General features: G+C 41.2%; 1 protein-coding gene and 1 long non-coding RNA gene across 6 annotated transcripts in view; one reads left to right on the top strand and one right to left on the bottom strand.

The window, feature by feature from the left end:
- The first annotated feature begins 10 nt into the window (after positions 1 to 10).
- Positions 11 to 19,806, top strand: LOC113971757. Its single transcript, XR_003535645.1, has 3 exons — positions 11 to 545; positions 18,232 to 18,236; positions 19,797 to 19,806. It is a non-coding gene; the product is annotated as an uncharacterized LOC113971757 (long non-coding RNA).
- The window catches only part of HELZ (helicase with zinc finger), a 90,665-nt gene continuing 74,685 nt past the window's right edge, over positions 4,203 to 20,182 (bottom strand). For 3 of the 5 annotated variants that reach the window (XM_027691998.1, XM_027691997.1, XM_027691996.1), the window contains exons 24-31: positions 19,429 to 19,622; positions 16,880 to 17,087; positions 16,257 to 16,333; positions 15,492 to 16,065; positions 14,867 to 15,107; positions 13,198 to 13,711; positions 10,138 to 10,390; positions 6,600 to 6,928 (exon numbers count right to left, since the gene is read on the bottom strand). In XM_027691998.1, coding sequence (XP_027547799.1) covers positions 6,600 to 6,928; positions 10,138 to 10,390; positions 13,198 to 13,711; positions 14,867 to 15,107; positions 15,492 to 16,065; positions 16,257 to 16,333; positions 16,880 to 17,087; positions 19,429 to 19,622 — 2,390 coding nt within the window. Of the gene's footprint in view, positions 6,929 to 10,137; positions 10,391 to 13,197; positions 13,712 to 14,866; positions 15,108 to 15,491; positions 16,066 to 16,256; positions 16,334 to 16,879; positions 17,088 to 19,428; positions 19,623 to 20,182 lie in introns of all 5 variants that reach the window. The other 2 variants (XM_027691995.1, XM_027691999.1) reach the window with 1 other exon arrangement.

The following is a 20,182-nucleotide window of genomic DNA, read 5'->3' as shown; positions in this document are numbered from 1 at the left end:
GGGTTGGGCCAATTTTTTGCCCAGCCAAGATGCTGCTTGGTCCCCCTCATGATATTGAAGAGCAAGACATGAACATTTGAGATAAACACCCCCTGGAAGGTCTCCCCCATCTCGTGCACACACCCACTTGCGTCAGGGCTGACCCGCTTCATCCGAGCCCCAGTGAGGGCAATGGAAAGATTCCCAGTGAGTGCTGGGGTTTGGCCTGGACCCAAGGTTTTACAGCCTCTCTGGGCTCACTTTACTCATGAGGCAGAGAAAACACACAGCTCCCGGCAGCAAGATCCTCCACCCACAGCCAGAGCTCAGGCAGCTCAGCGAGATGCCTCCTAAAGCCTTTAAACTCACAGAGCTTTATTCTCCTCCCGCTCCAAGCTGAGGCTTTGTGATCATTCCCTGCTCCATATGGTCCCTGCCAGACTTAGAAGCACATGGATGGCTTCATTTTCTTCTTCCTGATATTAAGAACTGCTGAAGAGGGACCTGTCCATTAAATTGGTCATTGGTATTCACAGTGGGAAAGGCACTGCTCCTGCAGCAGGTTCGTTCTGCCACATCGAAACCTCTCTCCCAGAGAGCTGATAATGTGTTTTGAGACTTAATAAAAGTAATTGGTCTTCATAAAGGAAAAAGAATATAATGTTGGAGGGGGGAGCTGTAACCGGCTTCAGTTTTCATTCTCTCAGCTGAACAAAGAGCAGGGAACGGCCACCAGAACTTCAGGAATGCACCAGGAAACGTGAAAGAAACTTTCTCGCTGGCAGGGAGTCATCAGAGCCAAACAGGGGTGGGGACCTGGCTGCTGCACATCCTACAGGAGCACACGTGGGCTTGGGACATGGCCAAAGAACTGAGTGGGAAACACAGCAGAGAGAGGGAGAGGTGAACTGATTTGCAGAACAAGTGACAACCACCAGCTACCAAGAAACACTGAGTGTTGCTCCTGCCACCACCAGACCCACAGACCCCTTTGGTCCATTTGCCAGTCCACAAACCAACATCCCTGCCCAGCCCTTCCCTCAGGGCACCCACGCTGTGGTGCCCCAGGGAGAAGAGACACAGGGCTGTGATTCTGGTCACTGAACTCTGCCCATCACCCTGCAAAGCCCGAGTGTTAAATCACAGTCGACGCAGCAGCAGACGCGAAGTTTTCTGTTTATGGAAGGTTTGCTGTGAGGCGTGGAGAGAATCTGCTTCCCTCGTCTTTAAACGCCGTGTTGTGTGAATTTAATGTGCAGAAAAGGTGTCAGACAAACAACCCCGAAGAAGAAAACTGCCTGTTTAGCAAGCAGTGAGCTGAGCTCTCCAACACCCTTCATCTGCAACGAGGTACTGCAGGAACAGCCCGGCACCGACAGCGTGGGGAACCAAGAGCTCACCAGGGAGCTCACATGGGGGTGTGCAGAGAGGATTTCACCCACAAGTCCTGGTACAAACCCCTATTTCTCCCTTAGTCCATGCCTGAAGAGAGGCAGCATACACAGGATGCTCAGGGGTTTGACCATGCAGTTTACAATGGCACAGGTGGACTCACCTATTGGTTTTTTCACTGATCCCTTTCCATTTTGTCGCTTCCTTGTGGCCATCACCTCTTTCTCCTCACTCTGATAGTCGTGGAAGTGATTCCCAGAAAGTCCCAAAGATCTGGGAACTCTCCCCCCTGCAATAAGACCCCTGGCCCTGCTGCAGAGGGGCCCTTTCTCTCCTGGGCCTGACAGCTCTTGAGGAACATACCTGATACACGAGGTCATCAACACCAGGAGATGCTGTTTGCCAGCCCCAGGGGATTAACACCAAGCCCCTGGGCTCCATCCAGCACTGCAGTTGGACAGTCACATGCCAGGAACCTGACCATGGACAGAAATTTACAGAATAAACCTCAGTCAACTTCATTTCAAACAAGCTTCCACTTTCCAGGGTGGGACAGTGCCCCTTGGAACACTGTATCACTTTATAACCTAACTCCAGGAGCATTGGGCTGCTCTGCACCATAACCCACCCACAGCAATGGCACCTGCTCTAAAAGCATCCCTTCCAATTATTTCCCCTTTCCACTGTCACCAAGGGGCAGGAAAAGAGCGTCATGACTTTGTTTGGACTGAAGAAGAGGATGAGATTGTTCTTGCTTTGTCAGCCCTGATGGATGTTCTGGCTCCGGTGAAGCTGCTGAACATAAATCCAAGACACACAGACATCACACGTGCACACCCTGCATCCAGACACTGAGCTGCTCTGCTGCTCTCTAGGGAAATGCAGAGGAGGGAATAAACTGGGATTTCTGGGCTACTTTCTATGTAATAGGAAGGGCTGCACCCCTGGCTCTGGTTCAGCCTTGTGCCCAGTATCACCAGTTCTCGCTGGGAGCACCACCACGGCTTTACAGCTGGTCCTGTGGAGGTATTTACCCTCCAGGAGGGAGCCAAGTCTTAGGGAAAAGGGACTGACAACATCTTCTAACCAGTCTTGGGTAATTCAGATCACAGAGCGTGTTCTGTAATTTGTCAGCAGCATCTATTAATCCTTAATGAGGTAAAAACTCCTCAACCTCTCTCGACTGAAGTTGCCAAAAGAAAAAAAACCCCACACCGAACTGACATTTCCACACTTCTGCTGTAAATTCTTTACTTCTCCTGAATGGAAGAAAAAAACAAATTCAGAAGGATTCAATCCTTGCTCTCTGACACAGCTAACAAAGAGAGACTGGCTCAAGTATTGCTACACCAACAGAAATAGCCCATATTTCATGTCAGGGAATACGATGTGCGAATTTTTACAGGCACCATAGATCATCGCCATCTGTCTTGACAAGTTAATTGTCTGCAGTTTTTCTAGGAAAACCAGAAACTTTTTTAAAACTAACAAAACAAATGAGTTGAACAATGATATGGGCAGAGCGTCGTGGGCTCACTGCCCTGGAAATGTCCAGGTTCTGATATGTCCGAGTTCGGTCTGAAAAGGAAATTTGGAGTGGTCAAACACTGCTCCTGGTGCCACTTATAGCACTGAGGTACCACACACACAGCAAAAGAATTGCTTAGAGAGCATGATCTCTGCAAAAAAACCAGCTGAACTCCATAAATCTGGGAACAAAACAATAATTAATCAAAGTAGGGAACGGTACTCACAGGGTTTGTGGAGTCAGTGGCAGGATTCACATCCTGCAAAGGGCCACACAATTAAAAAACCAGGACAAACTGTATTAGATGACAACCTCCCAGCTGCTTTTTTCCCTAAGTGGCTTTTTAAAGGATGGAGGCTCTATTTGAAATTAAAAAAAAAAAAAAGTTTCATTTTTTTAGAGCCAAATAATTTCTTTTTAAAATCTTTCTCTCCATCCTTTATTATTTCTTACCACCACACTGAAACCTCCCATGAGGCATCCAGATTTTTCTCATGATAAACTGAAATTAAAGAAAATAAACCCAGAAATTATTCTTGGTGTTAAATACCAGCTTTCTAAATTTAGATCCTCATGATCCTGTCGTTTAAATATTCCACAGACAACAATGGGGAGTTTATTCTCAAACCAAAATGGGATTTAGCACTAACTGTACTATTAAGTGTAAAAAAAAGTCAAGGAGCCAAATACCCTTTTGGTGTAGATGCCCAAACCCCCGTTATTTTCCTCCAAATTGAGACATTTTATACAAACCAGACTCATAATTTTGAATTCTCCTTGTAACTGCAACAGCTCCATATTTACAGTGCAGCCTGAGCAGTGCCCACTGGAGCCATCTGTAAGTCTTAATTTCATTTTAATAAGAGTGTGATTAAAGCCCTAGGAGAGTTTATAATACACTTTGGGGGTTTTCTACACATGACTTCAATAAACATTGGATAATTTGCTCTAAAACCCAAAGATCCCACTCAGGACTATATACATGTGACATACAATGGCCAGACAAGACATTTCCAAAGAAATAATCTTTTGGAAAAGAAACCTCACTCTAAGAAATTCAGTGATTCATGTCAAAGCTGAGAGTCACAAGCTCTCTGCCATTCCATCCTCAGACTCCTGAGTGAGAGCACTTAGGAAAACATAGCACCAAAAACAGCAGGGATTTTCATAAAAGAAATTGTAACTCAAGAGAGGAAATGCTCCTTTCTCCATAATATTTTCAGTGTAGATCAAATGCTGGTGTAAAACAGAATAAAAGTGGTGAGATGTGACCATCTCCCTTTAACTGATGGACAGAGAGCAGTAAATTAACAAGTGACGTTTATTAGTTTAAAATTCAAATGTGGTGAACAGAATCAAAGGACTGCTCCATAGAAAGGAGTGATTTTGGAAACCTCTGAAATTCCAAAGCATTTGAGGGGCATTTGAACCCTACCTGTCCTCTGCCACAGCCTGCACAGCCCACCAGGGACTCTCCACAAGGTCCGGGCACACGGATCTGTCTCTCCAAGCGGTGCCAGGTGCTCCGTGGAGGAGAACTGGCACAGTTCTGCCAAAATAAGGAGTCTGAGGCAACTTCCACTGGCCCCTGCTGATGGATTTCCCATTTCTGTAGCCGTCAGCTTGGCAAAAACCCACTGAACAGGAGTTTTGCTTGATTCAAGGTTGCAGAATTTGGCCTCTCTACTCATTTTTGGGTCCTCTGGATTTGATGGTGCTGAAGGGATAAAAGCCCAACTTGGCAGGGGCTGTCCTCTCCCCCTTGTTTGGTACAGACATTAGGAAATAAATTAACAAGTTATGTGTGATTTGTTTCGCAGCAAAAAGAAGGAAAAAGGTTTTCAGATAAGTTTCTGAACCATAAGCCAGCGAAGATTTATAATAAAAAAATTCATATGCAAGCCTCTGTGGTGCAATGAGTTTAAATCAACCCCAGTTCATAAAGACCCTTGTCTTCAAACATGAAGCCAAATGTAAAAAAATAAACCTGACTGTAACCAGAGCAAAAATCTGATTGAACCAGGAGCAGCCACTGCTCCCCAGTGAGCTGAAATCACCCCCACACAGCTCGAAAATTTCCATTTCCACAGGTAACAAGTGGAGGAATCCTTCTAACTACACCCAGCTCATCCCTGTAAAACAGTTCCCAGATTTAAAGTTATTTCAACTGTAAAAGGAGAAAAAAAAAACAAACCAGGAGAATCTCTCCAACCCCCCTCTGGAGCTCCCCAGCCTCAAAGCAGGGACAGAGTGTGCAAGGCCAGAAATCTTTCTCCACAAAGTTTATCTTCTGAGGTTTTGTTCACACTTGGTTTCTTTAATTTTTTTTGTTTAATATCCCATCATTAATTTTTTTCAGCCTGTAACTCCTGAAGGGTCAGGTTCTTGGAGAACTTCACAGAGCTCACATAGATAAATAACCTGGTAACCACTCTGATCCCCAGAAGGTCTCGATTAATTTGGATACAGCTTTGACAAACATTAAATCTCTTCTTTAATGATGTTCCTCAAACAAAACAGTTAGCAAAATATCTGAATTTCCTTGTATAATGTCACATTTTAATGTAAACATCAAATAATGTACCAAAAGTTTTACCGGAAAAAAAAAAAAAAAGAAAACAAAACCCCAAAAAAAAAAAAATTAAAGCGGCACAATTCTTTTATACCACTGGAGAAAGGGGAGGAAAAAGCCAGATTACAAACATTTACACATGCATAGTGGAAAAAAAAAATTAAACAAACAAACAAAAAAAGTCTTTTACTAAATTCACGCATTTTTTTTTAAAATAGTTATTAAATCTACTAAGCACCAACATACCTAAAAATTTATTTTCAGCTTCATGATTCATTTAAAAAACCTATCAAATTAACTTTTCAAACAAGCTTATATTACTAGCTTGTCCAAAAATAAAATGTAGAGTTTTTTTGGGCTTTTTTTGTTAATTTTTTTCCTTTTTTCTTTTTTTTTTAATTATTTTTTTAAAGTATACCAATACTTTTATCTGAATGTTTCCAAACAATGGCATAGGTGTCTGCAAAGAATGCCTTTACTTTACCCTACAGTGGATGGAAAATACAATACCACATCATACAGAATCTAAAACTATAAAAGTCTGAGAATGCAGCATCCCTTCACAAAAAAGCTGATAAAACTGAAATTATTTAGAAGATGCTGCACCTTTATTTAAAAAAAAAAATTAAATGAATTTAAGCAGAAATAACATACATTTTTACATTAACTGGCCATTTCTGGTACAGAAACCCAGCATAGTATGCTAATGTTATTGAATAAATGTAAATGCTACTTACAATCTTCTTAAATACAATTTAGACAAACTTTTTTTTTTCCTTTTTTCGTTTTTCCTTTTTTTTTTTCCTTTTTTTCAAGTTGTACAGGTAATCTCTCAGCTGCTAGTTTAATGCAACATATCATTAACATTACACAAATTAAAAAATAACACGTGTGTGTTTTCCTACAGAAAAGCTTCCAAAAACCCGACCCACATCAAAAAATGCAAAATAATGGAATATAATTAAAAAAAAAAAAATTAGTTGCAAGTCTAGCAGCAAAGCAATTAAGTGAGGATATATTTACTAATATAAACAAAGGGAATATTTGCAACTACAGGTGAAGCCCCAACTACCTTAGAATCTACGGACACAAATAAAAATTAAATTCTCTCTAAAAAAAATAATCTGATTATTTAAAATAGGAGTAAAAGCCATTGCTACCTGATGAACTACCTAGGCTAAGTTCCTGAAACAAGGACAAAGGGTCGCTGTTCTTTTTTGTCTGCTCAGGAGGGGGTTTGGGCTTTGGGGGGGCCCGCAGGGCGCTCGCGTAGGACATGACGGGCTTGCTCCCGGCGGGCTGGGGGCTGCTGCTGTTGGACTCCACCAGCTGCTTGTTGGGCATGAGAGGTGGGAACTGGCCCAGGTGCTGGAGCACGTTGTAGTTGAAGGAGTTGGAGAGCTGGATGTTCTCGGCCTTCAGGTGTTCCTCGGGGGGCTTCGCTGTCTTGGGTGGAGCTGCGGGAGGAGGAAGCAGAGCGGGGGTGAGCGAAAGGCTCTGACGTAGCAAATCTACCTGAGGTAACCCCAAAATAAGTACTGGGGGTACTGAAACTGGAAACCGCCTCCCACACCACCAATTTTCTATGTTTAGTCACTCTGTGTCCTTGAAAATTATTATTAAGTTCACAGACTCAGATAAGCAGGGGATGGTTTGGGTTGGAAGGGACCTTAAAGTTCATGTCATTCCAGCCCCCGCCATGGGGAGGGACACCTTCCACTAGCCCACGTTGCTCCAAGCTGGTCTTGGAGTTCTCTAGCTTCATTCCCACTGTTGGATTGTGCCCTGTCCTTGCCACCAACACCCCAGGACTGCCAGTGTCAAACACCCTCTCCATGGGTGCCCACGGCCCAGGACACCGAACCCGCAATTCCGCACAGCGGATTTACCCGGTGCATGGAAGGTAAGCTGCTTCCCTGTGGGATCTACTCTAATTTAAGCACTTTATCCACTGAGACAGCACAAAGAGTATTTCATTCCTCTTGCTTTATAGCTTAATAGGCTAAAATTAAAATTTACAGCACCATATATAATTCATTCTCCAACAGCAATTCAGAGTCCTGAATGCCAAGCAACTAATTATTGGTATTTTAGGCTGAATGCATTCCTGCTAATTGATATGTTCTTGCTCCACATTTAACAACTTCTGTAACTATCAGAAAAAATGGTGCTTTAAACCAGAGGTATAAAACTGCTTTCAAGTGAATTTCCTGAATCCTAATGAGGTACCTTACTTTGTCTGGAGAATTCTGCTGTCTCACACAACTAGAGAAACTCTACACTGATGAAACAGGTAAATGTTCTATCTGTAATAGTCTAACAGCTGGACAGCACATATATTCTATAATTATTTCAATCTTTAACCCTATAACGTTATTTTTAAAGTGCACATAGAAAAATGTACCACCAAATGAGTGTAAAAGTAGGAAAACAAAGTATATAGTTAATTTTCTCGATGGAAGGGTCGCACACAGCCTTCTGATTTTTATAAAGCAAAAAAACCTCATAATCAACTCATAGAAGAATGACTATGGAAAGAACATAAGCAAAGCAGTTTTGCTAGGGTTGCTATGATTCAACAAAAACCAAACAACCCAGACCACGAGCAGAAAAACCTCCCAAAAATAACCACAGCACTCAAGAGAAGACAAGTAATGACAAGCAGGGCCAGAGGTGAAAGCTGTGTGTGGTTGAGGTGTCCAACAGAAGAAAAAATATGAAATAAACATCTTGAGTAAGAACTTAAATCATTTTCTTTCAACAGAAAAAGCAATGCATATCAAACTCTCAAAGTGCAATTTTGGGAAGTGCCTGCATGTAACGACCCTGAGGAATTCACAGCAGCTCCTCTTGCCCTCCATAAATCCATCCTGATCCAATCCAAGAGTGGTGCCTCAGCCATTCCTGATGTACAGGAGAGATCAGCCCTTGGACAGTCTGGATCAGGGTCTCTCTCCAGCAAAAAACGCAGGCACAGGATTATTTCCCAGCCTCACATTCTCATAGGGTTTTATTTCATGGATAAAAATCAATGGTAATGACAAACAGTGCAGTTACTGGTCATTAACCCTCAGCTCCATAAAACACATTTGGGCTGTAAATATGATCATCACAGGCACTGAGCTGTGAATGTGGGAAAGCACAGCAGCCAGGAAATGGAGATGTGTTTGCATGAACCACTAGATATGGGCACTATTCATACACACTTATTTACAAAACAGAAACCACTCTTAACTCCAGCAAAAAGTATTTTCATAGCAAAAGCAGTTACTAGTCAGAACTTGACCTTTTCATTTAGAATTTACTATTTGACAGCAAATGTAGGGATATGGTACTTTTTACATACACATCTGTCCTCTGTAGACTTTACTCACAAACACTTCACATTAAAGCAAGGAAATGTGGTACTGGCTGATCCCAAAGTAACCTTGCCAGGGTTCCTGAGCTCCTATTAGATAACCACTATTAGATAACCACCAGTCTAGGGAGCAACTCCAGTGATGAATGTCATATAACACTGTGCATTCAGCTCCTTGATTTTCAGTAAAAATAGAAATAGATTGAAGGAGGTGCCCTGAGCCTGAAGTTTTGAACAAAAGATGCTGCCATACACATGGGTTTGCAAAATAACATTTTCACATTTTGGAAATTAAAGGGCACATTAGGAACTTAACTCTCGAGTGCTGTTGCTAATGTAAACAGCTTTTTTCATTCATTCTACACTGCTTGTTTCTACTTCACAATCACTGTAACATTATAAGATGTTTTAAGTTTATAAAGCTTCATCAAAATCAATTAAATCTTTTAAGGCCAAAAAGAACCATCCTATAAATAATTTTCCGCATTATTAAGTGGTTTTAATATCCACACCGGGATATTGTTCATATTTTTACTAATCTTGTTTTTAAATTACCACTGGAGATTCTCAAAGCAAAGTCACGGAGAAGAAACTGTACTGTCCTGGTTATTTTGTTTTTCACAACCACTGAAAGTATGGAGAACAGAAGAATAGCTGCACTGCTCCAACTCTCTGCTCGCAGCTTTTTTTCACCTCTGAAAAGTTAATTTAGTTTCTGTCTGCTCAATCAATCAGCACTGTTCCTACCACCAGGGAAGCCACGTTCCACTGAGATTGTTCCACGGTGAGAGAGAATTTAAACTCGTCACTACTTTGATGAAGTACCAGAATTTACTGGGAGAAACGCTGAGAGTACTAATTCAGTTTATGTGCTGCTCCCCCAGACTGCAATATCAACACCAAATATCACTGAATCTGGGAACAAATAATCTATCTTGCAAATAAATCCCACCAGTCACCTTAGTTCCTCTCAGCAAAAACTCAGCTGCACTTGAAACCACTGTAAGAGACTATTTGGGTTTACTGGAGCTTTTGGAGAGGACTAAGGAGCAGCATTGATTTAGGACATGGAGAACACTCACAGGATTCTTTAGGCAGCAGCAGGATGGTAAGAACATGGCAAACAAAACCAGGATTATTCCAAACCTTTAACTGCTGAAACAACAAATACTTCAACACCGGGTTTGGGAATTCAAGAAATGGTAGAAAACTTGTTGTGGGGAAAAACCCCACAACCAACCTTTTCATTCAGACTTGGTCACTGCCGCTTAAATTGTCTCCTTACAGCAGAGATCCAAGGGTACCCACCTAACAACTCCCGGGGTGGAACTGCTCTGCTGGCTCCGTTGCATGGAATGTTTGGGTACGGGGCAGAGGAGGAGGAGTTCACCCACAACTCAGGTGAGGAGTAGTTGAACGATGACTGGTTACTGTGGTCCTGAAGCTCTTTACACTGACCAAGACTGTCTTGAGGAGTGTTTAATTCTTCAGAACAAGCCTGGACTGAACTAGAGGAAATTCTTCTTTGGTACAACGGCCTGCCTGGTCCTCTTGGTTCATACTGTGAACAAAAAGAACACAAAACAAAATATGGCCTTTTGCTCTTATTTATTTATTTATGTATCAAATACCATTTCCCCACTCAATTTTTTCCCCTGAAATGTCTTACCAAAAAAATGTCCTTTGCATTTAGAAAAAAATCTCATGCATTTCAAGTTATATGTTGGATATTGCAGTCACTGATAATGTTGTTTTGATCACACAAAATAGAGAATTTTAAAGCAACTGCAAAGAACATCAAGTGAGATTCCTTAATTCTCATCAGCCTTTACATCTCACAGTCCTACGTGGGCGATGGATCACACAGTGAGGAGGAAGATACCCAGCATTTACAGATGAAGCAAAGAAGGCACAGAAGCACATAAGAGCAAGAGATAAATGTTCTTACAGTGTAGCCAGGAAAAAAAAATGGCTTTTCCTTTTCCAAAGGATAAATTAAATGACTTGTATAGCAGGATCTGGGGAAGCAGGATACATTTGTACACTGGATGTTGTGAATGTACACAAACAAATACTCTGGAGAAGCCTCTGCCCTCAGGAGAAATAATGCAGAGAATTTTATCTGAAACCACAGAAATGACCTGTAAACCCTGTAGATCACGGAGATGAAAATAGCAGGAGCGCCATTAATTAACCTGAGGACTTCAAAAGTTCAGATTTAAGGGCTCTCTAAACTTTCTCAAGATTTAAACTAAGTCTGCTATATTACAGTTTATTTTTAAAAATGAACATACAGTATTTTCTCCCTTCTGCACTGACTAATGAGCATCAATAACAGAAAAGTCATACAGATAAATCTATACTTGGTAAAAGGAAAAAAGAAAACATCCTAATGAAGTGCCATAAGAAATTAGCTAAATAAACATCAAATAACTTGTTTGCAGTGCCCCAATGTTGTTACTGTACCATCCACAAAAAACAGACGGGAAAAAAGTGCATGAAAGGAAACTGTTATATCTTATTTTAGTCACCATAATCAAGGGATCAACACTTGCATATCCTGACATTCTGCTCTCCTGAGGGTTTTCTTCAACAACAACAAAAAAACCCCAAATTCATAAGCTACTGCCCAAATCACACCCAAAAAATATACATTTATTGAGTTGAACGGGCAATTTTGGTAAGCAGGCAGGAATTTATCAAAATTCTGGACACTTGCAAGTACAGAACCAGACAGAATAACTTCAGTATTCCCTTTGATGTGCAGTTCAGATCTGGTTTGACTAAACACAAGCAAAAGCTTTCAAGTATCAAGTCAATTAACAGTTTTATAAATAGTGATGGAGAAAAGAGTTTAGTGAGGATACCAAAAGTCAAGAAAACTGCCCTGACAATTGCCTTGTATGAGGGATGTCTGTTAAAAATATACCTAAAACCACACTTTGATTTCTTTGTGCATTCTTTGGTCCTACCTACCAGCTGGACCAGCAGTTTTAGGAAGTTTACAGGCAAGTCTCTGTCTTGGAACACTTTTACTGCATTTGGCATTTCTGTCACATATTTTGAAAGGAAGAAGAAATAACAACTAAACCGAATTTGCACTAATTACATAAAGGTTCACTCTATTTGTCTTCAGATAGCAGGAGCTGTCACAAGCTCTATAGGAATATTTATTGGTTTATTACTGCTGAAAAGACATTGTTCCTGCGTCCTGCTGTACTGACAGCAGTAAGTCTTGTCACAAAGTATTAGATTTTATACAAGGTGGGATGACTTAATGGACTGAGACATCAAATTTCTAAATGTCTATAAATCCAAACCTTACTACAGCTCTAGCTGGGCCTGAGGACTCCATTAACCTCTCTGGATCTATATAAGACAGAAATTTGTAAAATGCACTGAAATTCAATTTTAGTTATTTTGCTCAGGCTCATAAACTAAATATTTTCTATTTTCAGAAGTCGAAAGACAATGAAATTAAATATGTATTATGTGAGATAGTGATGAGGAGGGCTCCCCCCACGGCTTCTGCAAAAACCTTAACAGAAATACATCACTTATGTACAAATATTGGATTACATGCAGTCAGTGTGAATATTAATTCTGGCATTCCTGGAATGTGACCAGGGTATTCCATGTCTACATATCACACACTTCTCAGCACTCTGTATTCCAATTGGGATTAAAAACTCCTGTTCAAAATGTGGCCTGTCCTAGCTGTATGTGCTGGCAGAGTCTGCATCCCATAATACACCTCCTTGGAGTCCAGGACAAGAGAACATGGAGAGGGACAGAGCCAGCTGTGGCTGGTGCTGGACTCAGATTCGAGCAGCACAGCTGGGTATCTCTGCACTGATTTCCAGCACTCTGAGCCCCCAAAACACACAGGATGGCTTGATATCAGATTAGTTCAGGCAGGGTGGGATTTATTAAATCAGGGTGAAACACCTGTCCAGCTCTGGTCTCAAGCTTGTGTGAGAAGTAGCTCAACCACACTCAAGAGTTCCACACTGAGCCAACGTTCGGTTCCTTCGCGCTGCCTATCCGGAGTCACCTCGTGAGCTGTCACCTGGGCTGGGTTAAATCTCACCCCAGACAAAGGACAGGCAGAGACCCAGCAAGAAAACTCTGAGCAACACTCAAAAAGCCAAGACTTCCCACTTTGCAGAGGAAATGTTACACCTGCAGTGCTGAGAACCACGAAGGTGCCCAGGGTGAAGAGCAAAGAACGGCTCCACCTCCCAGGAACTCCCAGTGGGAGCTTTTAATGCCTGAGGTGCCGTGCATCCCTGACCACTCCACAATGCAATCTGAGAGCGAAACAACGTGACAACTGCACAGCAGACAAAAGCAAACACCTCCACCTACCTCTTCTAAGCTGTGGAGCGAAGAGGCAGATACTGCTCGAGAGGCGAGGGGGTGAAATGGCTCCTGACCGACCGCGTGCTGATGGTTCTGGATTTGTATAAAAGGGTTTTGCTGCGACCTGTGGGGCAGTGGAGGTATCCCATAGTGAAAGCCCTGCCCCATAAGGTGGTTCTGCTGTAGGTTAGCATAAGTCCAGGATCCATCAGGTTGCAGGTATTTCAAGGGAGACGGGGTTATATGTTCGGATGGCATTGAGAAAGGGGGGTTGTATATTTGGGGTAAATGCTGCTGAAATGCTGGGTTACTGGGCAGTTCAATGTCTCTGTTGTTTTCGGTGAAGGTGGGGAAGTGAGCACTGTGGTTGGAGTTGCAGGAAGGAGAAGGGAGTGCTGGTGGGCTCCGGGGCTGCACTTGTCTGTATTGCAACAGTCTCGACTGAGGGGGGGGCATTTCGGCCAAGTCCCGGCTTTCACCTGGATCACGGTGGGACAGTTCTCGGAGCAAATCCTGGAATCTGCATTGACAGAATAAATGCATCAAGAAAAAAAAAAGAAAAAAAAAAGTTTTGCTGAAATCCCACTCTTTTTTGAGGCGGAAAAAACTCAAGAGCACAAACCACTGAACTTAAATATTCTCTCATCTTTGGGCTTACTGACCCCTAACTTCAAAGGATGGGACTGAGCAAAATCAGAAATCAGGCACAAGAGGATTAATTGGATGAAATACCCACCTGAATCATCTCAAAGTTTTAATAACTCTTGAGATTTCCTTTTCGGTCAGAAGAATCAATTTTTGTTATCTCTTAAGAGACAACTAAGGGAAGGATTTCCTGCTTTACTACACAGGGTAAAAAGTTCACATAGTTAAGGAAAATTTTAACCCCTTACAAGCCAAAAGCCAGACCAATCAAGGATTCCCCTCACTTGCACAATATACCTTCAGACTTCTTCCAAAGGTCAAGAATATTCAATTCAGCACTTCAAAGAGTCAGATAAGAGGGCATTTAGATGCTTTACCATGGCTCTAACAACCCAGATGGAAAAGAAAGCATAGTGGGAGATGACAGTAAACAGAGGCAATTTAAAAATCCAGCCTTTACAATATACATGATCAAAGCTGATGACCACTGGAACCATTTCTCTGTTGACATTCAACCGCTTCCTTTCTTGCCCCCTAATGCTCCATCTCAAATATAAGCATTTTTTTGCTTTTAAAAGCAAAGGGTTTTTGAAAAGAAAAATTTAGGTTTCACTGGGGAGCAATGTTTGGGGAGGGGCCGGTTTGTTTGTTTCCAAGCACGTAAATCTGAGACTTGCACCTTCAAATTGAAGAATTTACAACTTAAATAGGCCTTAACTACACTCAGACGCCTCTTTTATAGAAACACAAGGTTGTTACTCTCTACCCATTCCTTACTCCATAAACACAACACTGAAAAGCTCCACGAAAATATTTTTCCACTACAGCTTTACTACCCAATATACTAACAGAACAAAGCATAACACATAATAAAAGCACAGTTGTAAGTCAGCCTGCCAACTATTTTAACCTTCATAATAACAGCAGCAAAAAGCAATACCTTTAAGTGCCTTGCACTTGATCACACTGTTACAGATAGGTGCCCACTGCTCAATTTTACACAAGCTCTGATGACTCAGTAAACAAATACCTTGAATATGTTGCCTCTGTTTCATCTTCTGTATTACTGGCAAGTTTCCAGTTTGCCCTAACTTGCTGCTGTTGATGTAATCCAATTGGTTGCTGAGGAAGATGTGGTAGATGAGGATGGTGATGGTGTTGATATGGAATAGTGCCTTGACTGAGATAGGCATTATGTTCATTCCATTGCTGTAACCTGGCTTGTTGTTGCTGCCTTATTGTTTCCAAAGCTACATTTCCATGCATACGATCTACAAAAATAGTTTTAAAAAAAAATTTTATCTAATGCCCTTTTTTAAAGATCTTTTATGTCAGAAAAAGAAAAAAAAAAAAAAAAGAATACTTTTTAAACAGTATATTCCAGGGCCTATTATATACTAACTGCATTGCAGTGTATAACCTGGTTATTTAAATCATATGGAAAATCATATAAACATGAATCTTCTAATAAAGTGCTGAATATTCAAACATGCCTGAAGCAGCAAATTATGCTCAATGACATTACTTATGGAAACTAACCCAACAATGACCCAATTCAGAGCAATATGCCTGAAAAAGGTAAATACCTCCTTCATTTTCACTTCAGTGTAGTTATAATTGCACACTCTGAATTTAAATAAAGAAAAGTCACCTACCTAAAGTGTCCCCTAAGGGCATTCCTGATGGATTCTCTTCAATGAAGTTGTTCAAGTGGGTTGGCAGAACGGGGTTGTGCTGTGCAAGAGGCCTCAAAGGATTATTGACTTCTTGTAACAGAGGTGGGGGGTGTTGTTCTGAAATCACAGCATCTACAGCAGGAGAATGTGGTCGGTGGGGAATTGGATTATTAAAAAAAGACTGGCTGGGGCCTGCCTGGTAAGCAGGGGAAAGCTGTGAAGGTTGTGGAGGCTGCTGATTCAAATGGTTATGCTGCTGAACTACCTGGCTCTGCTGGGGAGGCATTTGGTTTGCTTGGTCAGGCAAGTGATTTTGCTGCTGACTTAAAAGGTTTTGCTGCTGCTGCTGCTGCAGAGGGTACGGCTGCCTTGGGAGCTGGGAGAGGTGCTGGAAGTGGCGGTTGGGAACTGCAAACTGGGAGTGGGGTGGGGTGAGGTGGAGGTTCAGCTGCCTGGGGTTGGGATTCTCTTTGCGATGGAATTTGGCGTTGGGAAAACCAACACCGGGACGGGACTCGGGGCTCCTCTGCTGGGAATTGGCTTCTAAATCAACCTGGAGAAAAGAGAAGGAAAACTTCTGAAAATCCACATTTAAAAAAAACCCAACCAAACAAACAAAACCATTTCAGTAATGACTAAGCTCATTAAAAGAGAGAATATTAAAAAACAAACACACAAAACCAAATGAACAAATAAACAAACAAACCCAAAACCAAACCACAAACCCAGACAAGAGAAACCCACCTGCTTGGATTCCAGAGGTTTCTTCTCAGGCGTTCGAATTTTACTGATTTCAGGTCCAGCAGCATTTTCACTTTTACCTAAAAACATTTACAAAATCATTTAGTTTCAACAGAAAAATTATTATTTTGGGTTTGTTTTTTTTGCCAGACACAGGAAAATTTAGACTTATTAGTATAGCATTTACAGCATCACAGACATTTAATATCATTTACCTAAATAACACTTTTCCTTTAATCTCTGCACTTTGTTCATTAATCATCACTAAGTAGTTCTTCCAACTTAATTGCAAATAACATCAGCAGTTGTTAGCACTGTACTGCAGAACAGAGACGGAACAATTATACTCTCAACACCCCTCCCCAACTTCCATTACTTCCTCCTCTGAATCTCACAGTATCTGAGTTATTCTATTTGTAATGGCAAATCTCACATTCTTTCTCCAACTCTGCAGATCCCTCGATCAGGGAGGAAAGGGTGAAGGAAGGAAAGGAGGTAGGAAGGGAAATCCCTTCCAAAATACCTTATTTAAAGGATATTGTAAAGTACAATCATAAAGTAATTTAAAGCACAAACTCTCAAAACCAGACCAATTTTCTCAAAACCAGACCATTTCAACCACTGACCATTTCGACTTTGTTCATGCTGCTCCTTTTCCTGATGCTGGAGCTGCTGCTGTCCCATGTTAACTGGAGAGTGATGCCCCAGGCCATAAGGGATAGGAGACCCACGCCCATGTGCCTGTAACAGGTTCATATTATATGCCATAGCTGCTTGATGAGTAATGAGTCGAGGGTCGACTGCAAACCTACCCTGATACCCCGTCCATGGTACCTACACAGCAAAAAAATTTAAAAAAAAATAAAAAAAGAGAGAGATGCAACCTGTTAAATTACTTTAAAGGCACAGAAGTAACAAGCACACTGATATTAGGTCAAACAACAGTTTTCTGTGCATCAGATGACCTGACACACTCACACACAACTACAGCTGGTGCTGGAAAGGGAGAGCTCTAAGGGCAGCAAAGATTTCGGAGGACAATCCTGGGCAAAAAATTTTGTATCAAAACCCATGGTTTTTTCAGTGGTTTCAAAATTCTGAGAGAAAAGACTGATGGACAAATTGTAGTTCAATAAACTTTAGATTAATCTCTTCTCTGATTAAACAGACATGGATGAAGGTCGAGAAAACAAAAATCTGTTTCTCCCGGTAGTTAAGAGACATTGGGTTGTGGCTTGGGGGGGAGAAGCCTCTGACTTGAGGAACAGACCTTTTAGCATCCAGTGCTGTGATTCTGTACCACTGATGGAGCAGCCAGGCCATTCCTCTGCACCCAGGAGACACTTAGTGAAGGTAACAGGACTATTGGGACAATCCAAGACCCTCCATAAGTGAGGAACGACAGGGCTGCTCCAAAGTGTCTGTGCTACATCTGAATTGCACATTTGAAGTAAAATCCACCTCCTGAAAGCAGGTAATAAAAGTCTGGATTTTTTTACAACAGTTTCAGTTTTATTCCTGAAAGGAATGCAAAGGAAGACAGCTCTGGATCAAATTAGTTCAATCTCTCCCTGTAGGGAATTTATTAAAAGGAGGAAAATACATGAATCAGAGGCGAGTGCAGGGAGAGTAATCACCACTCAGGCTGCCAGAGCATCCCTTAGTGATGACAGCACACAACCTCCTCCTGCTTTTACCTTGGCTATGGGAACTGCATTAAACAAAGCAAAGACATCATTTCATCTTGCATGAACATAAACACATTTTATTTCAGTCCCTACTTGTTTCAAGTGTAACAACTTTCACGCAACTCTTTTTTTAAATTACTATTTGCCCTTGAAATGTGCACTTTGAACTTTAGCTTTAGGCTGCTCTTGCATCTGTACAACCTCAAATCATCTCTGAGCCTCTTTTCAAATGTAGCTGTCTCATTAGTACCTCAGTCTTCCCACTTAATTATTTAAAAATCCATCCTCAGGGAAGGTGAGCTCCAAATACTTATTTTTAATACATTTCTTTTGATTGGAAATACATAAAAAATATATTAACCTTGGAACAATAAGGCAGAGCTTTTTAAATTACCTTGGTTTGATATTAATATAATGTGAGCAAGCATAACAAAGATGCAGCTGCTGGCCTTCTCATTGCATTTAAATTTACTCATCAAATGTAGATTTCTAGTAAGCTTGGAAAAAGGAAAACTCCTTGGCCTAGCAAAGAAAACCAATTTACAGCTGCCAGCTGATCTAAGACATGCAACTGAAACTACAGCAAGTCCCCTATTCAGCACCCATAACCCAAATTACAACAGAGGACTCACGATTATTGAAAAAAAAAAACAAGTTAACTGTGTTCCAACATTTAGCATTATGAAAGGAATTAAACACATCTGCATGTGTTTAATTCCATGTCCTTCCCACAGTTTTCAGGAGTTGTGCACAACACAGACACGTTACAAGCTTTTGCAGCCTTTCTTCTTTCCTTGCATTTTCCTTCCTGAATATGTGACTGGGAAGGGCAGCAATAAAGCAGAGGCTGCTTCTTTAATTTGTGTCAATTTTGGAGGGACAGTCTGATCTGTAATCCAAAATTCCATGCATAAATGTAGCCTAAAAGACCTGATTAGAGATCTTCATTCTGTTCCCAAATGTCATTAAGGGAAGGGATTGGAGAGGAAACTGGTTCACTACGAGGTTCTGGAAGGGAAAAACATCCCATTATGCTTATTTTTCTTATCACTTCACTTCAGACACCTTGCACTGCAGAATTCCAAAACTGGTAATTTAGACTGTGTGAAGCCAATAAAGAGAAACAAACTCGGGGTGAATCACTGATGTCTCTCTGATGATTAAGAGCTGAACTGGGCCAATAATTCAGAGGCAGGTGTCTCGAGTCACGGCACACAGATTCCACTGGAGTGCCTAAAACACACCAAATTACATGAACATGGAATTGCTTTTAGGCTGTCTGGAGTTATTTTGTGGGAGCAAAGCTTTAAAGTCCCTATTTTCTGGTGGTCCTCTGCACTGCCACTCCTAAAGCCAGCAAAGCTCATATATTTGAAGTAAAGTGCTGAATAAACCTGCAATAAATTCACTATCTGATTTTCCCATATATTTGGTGCATACAATAATTGAGGAGAGGGTTGGGGGGAAAACACAAAATTAATTCTTACAGGCAAAGGCACAGACATGACCATATTTCCTCCATAGACAGCAGGTACATAGAGAATACTTGTCCCAGTGTGTGGATCTATCCTTTGAACAGGACTTGGAGATTTCCCCAGGTTGGGGTGAGGTCCCAGAGGAGGAGGGGGAGGAGTAAATGCTCGGATAGGATTTCCAATTAGAACAGAAGGATTGGGCTGAACTGAAAAAAAAGACCAAAAAAAAAAATATATATACACAAAAAAATAAGATATATACACAAAAAGAACATGAAGCCACCGTTTCTTTCTTTTTTTCTTTTCTTTTCCCTTTTCTTCTTTTTTTTTTCCATCCTGATAGCATCTATCTTTATAAAGCCTGTGTGAAACTCTCTAAGAGCACAGGTCTGATACACCAAGATAAAGCATTAATCAAATCCTGTATTCCATTTCAAAAATTTGAAGAGGCAGAAAATATGAGTTGAGATACAGAGAAACAGGTATCTGGTAAGTGCATTAATGAGAGAACATCCCAAACCAATTAAATATGCTGACAGTCAGAGTAGCTGTTAAGCACTGCATCAAAAACTAAAATCACCCTCTTTTCTTTAGCAGGGAAGACAAGCTTTAAATTAATGCTTTTTCAAATTAATAACAAAATTATTCAGCTGTGGTATGCTACCTTGCAAAGGTATCATCGGTAATATCTGGATATATGACAGCACAATTTAAGTTCAAAGTACTCCATAAAAAGTGTCTGCAATATAATGTCCAAACCCTTTTA

This window comes from Neopelma chrysocephalum, unplaced genomic scaffold (assembly GCF_003984885.1).
Source record: "Neopelma chrysocephalum unplaced genomic scaffold, ASM398488v2 Primary Assembly neopelma1_84, whole genome shotgun sequence".
Classification (NCBI taxonomy): domain Eukaryota; kingdom Metazoa; phylum Chordata; class Aves; order Passeriformes; family Pipridae; genus Neopelma; species Neopelma chrysocephalum.
This window is presented reverse-complemented; position numbering and strand designations above follow the sequence as displayed.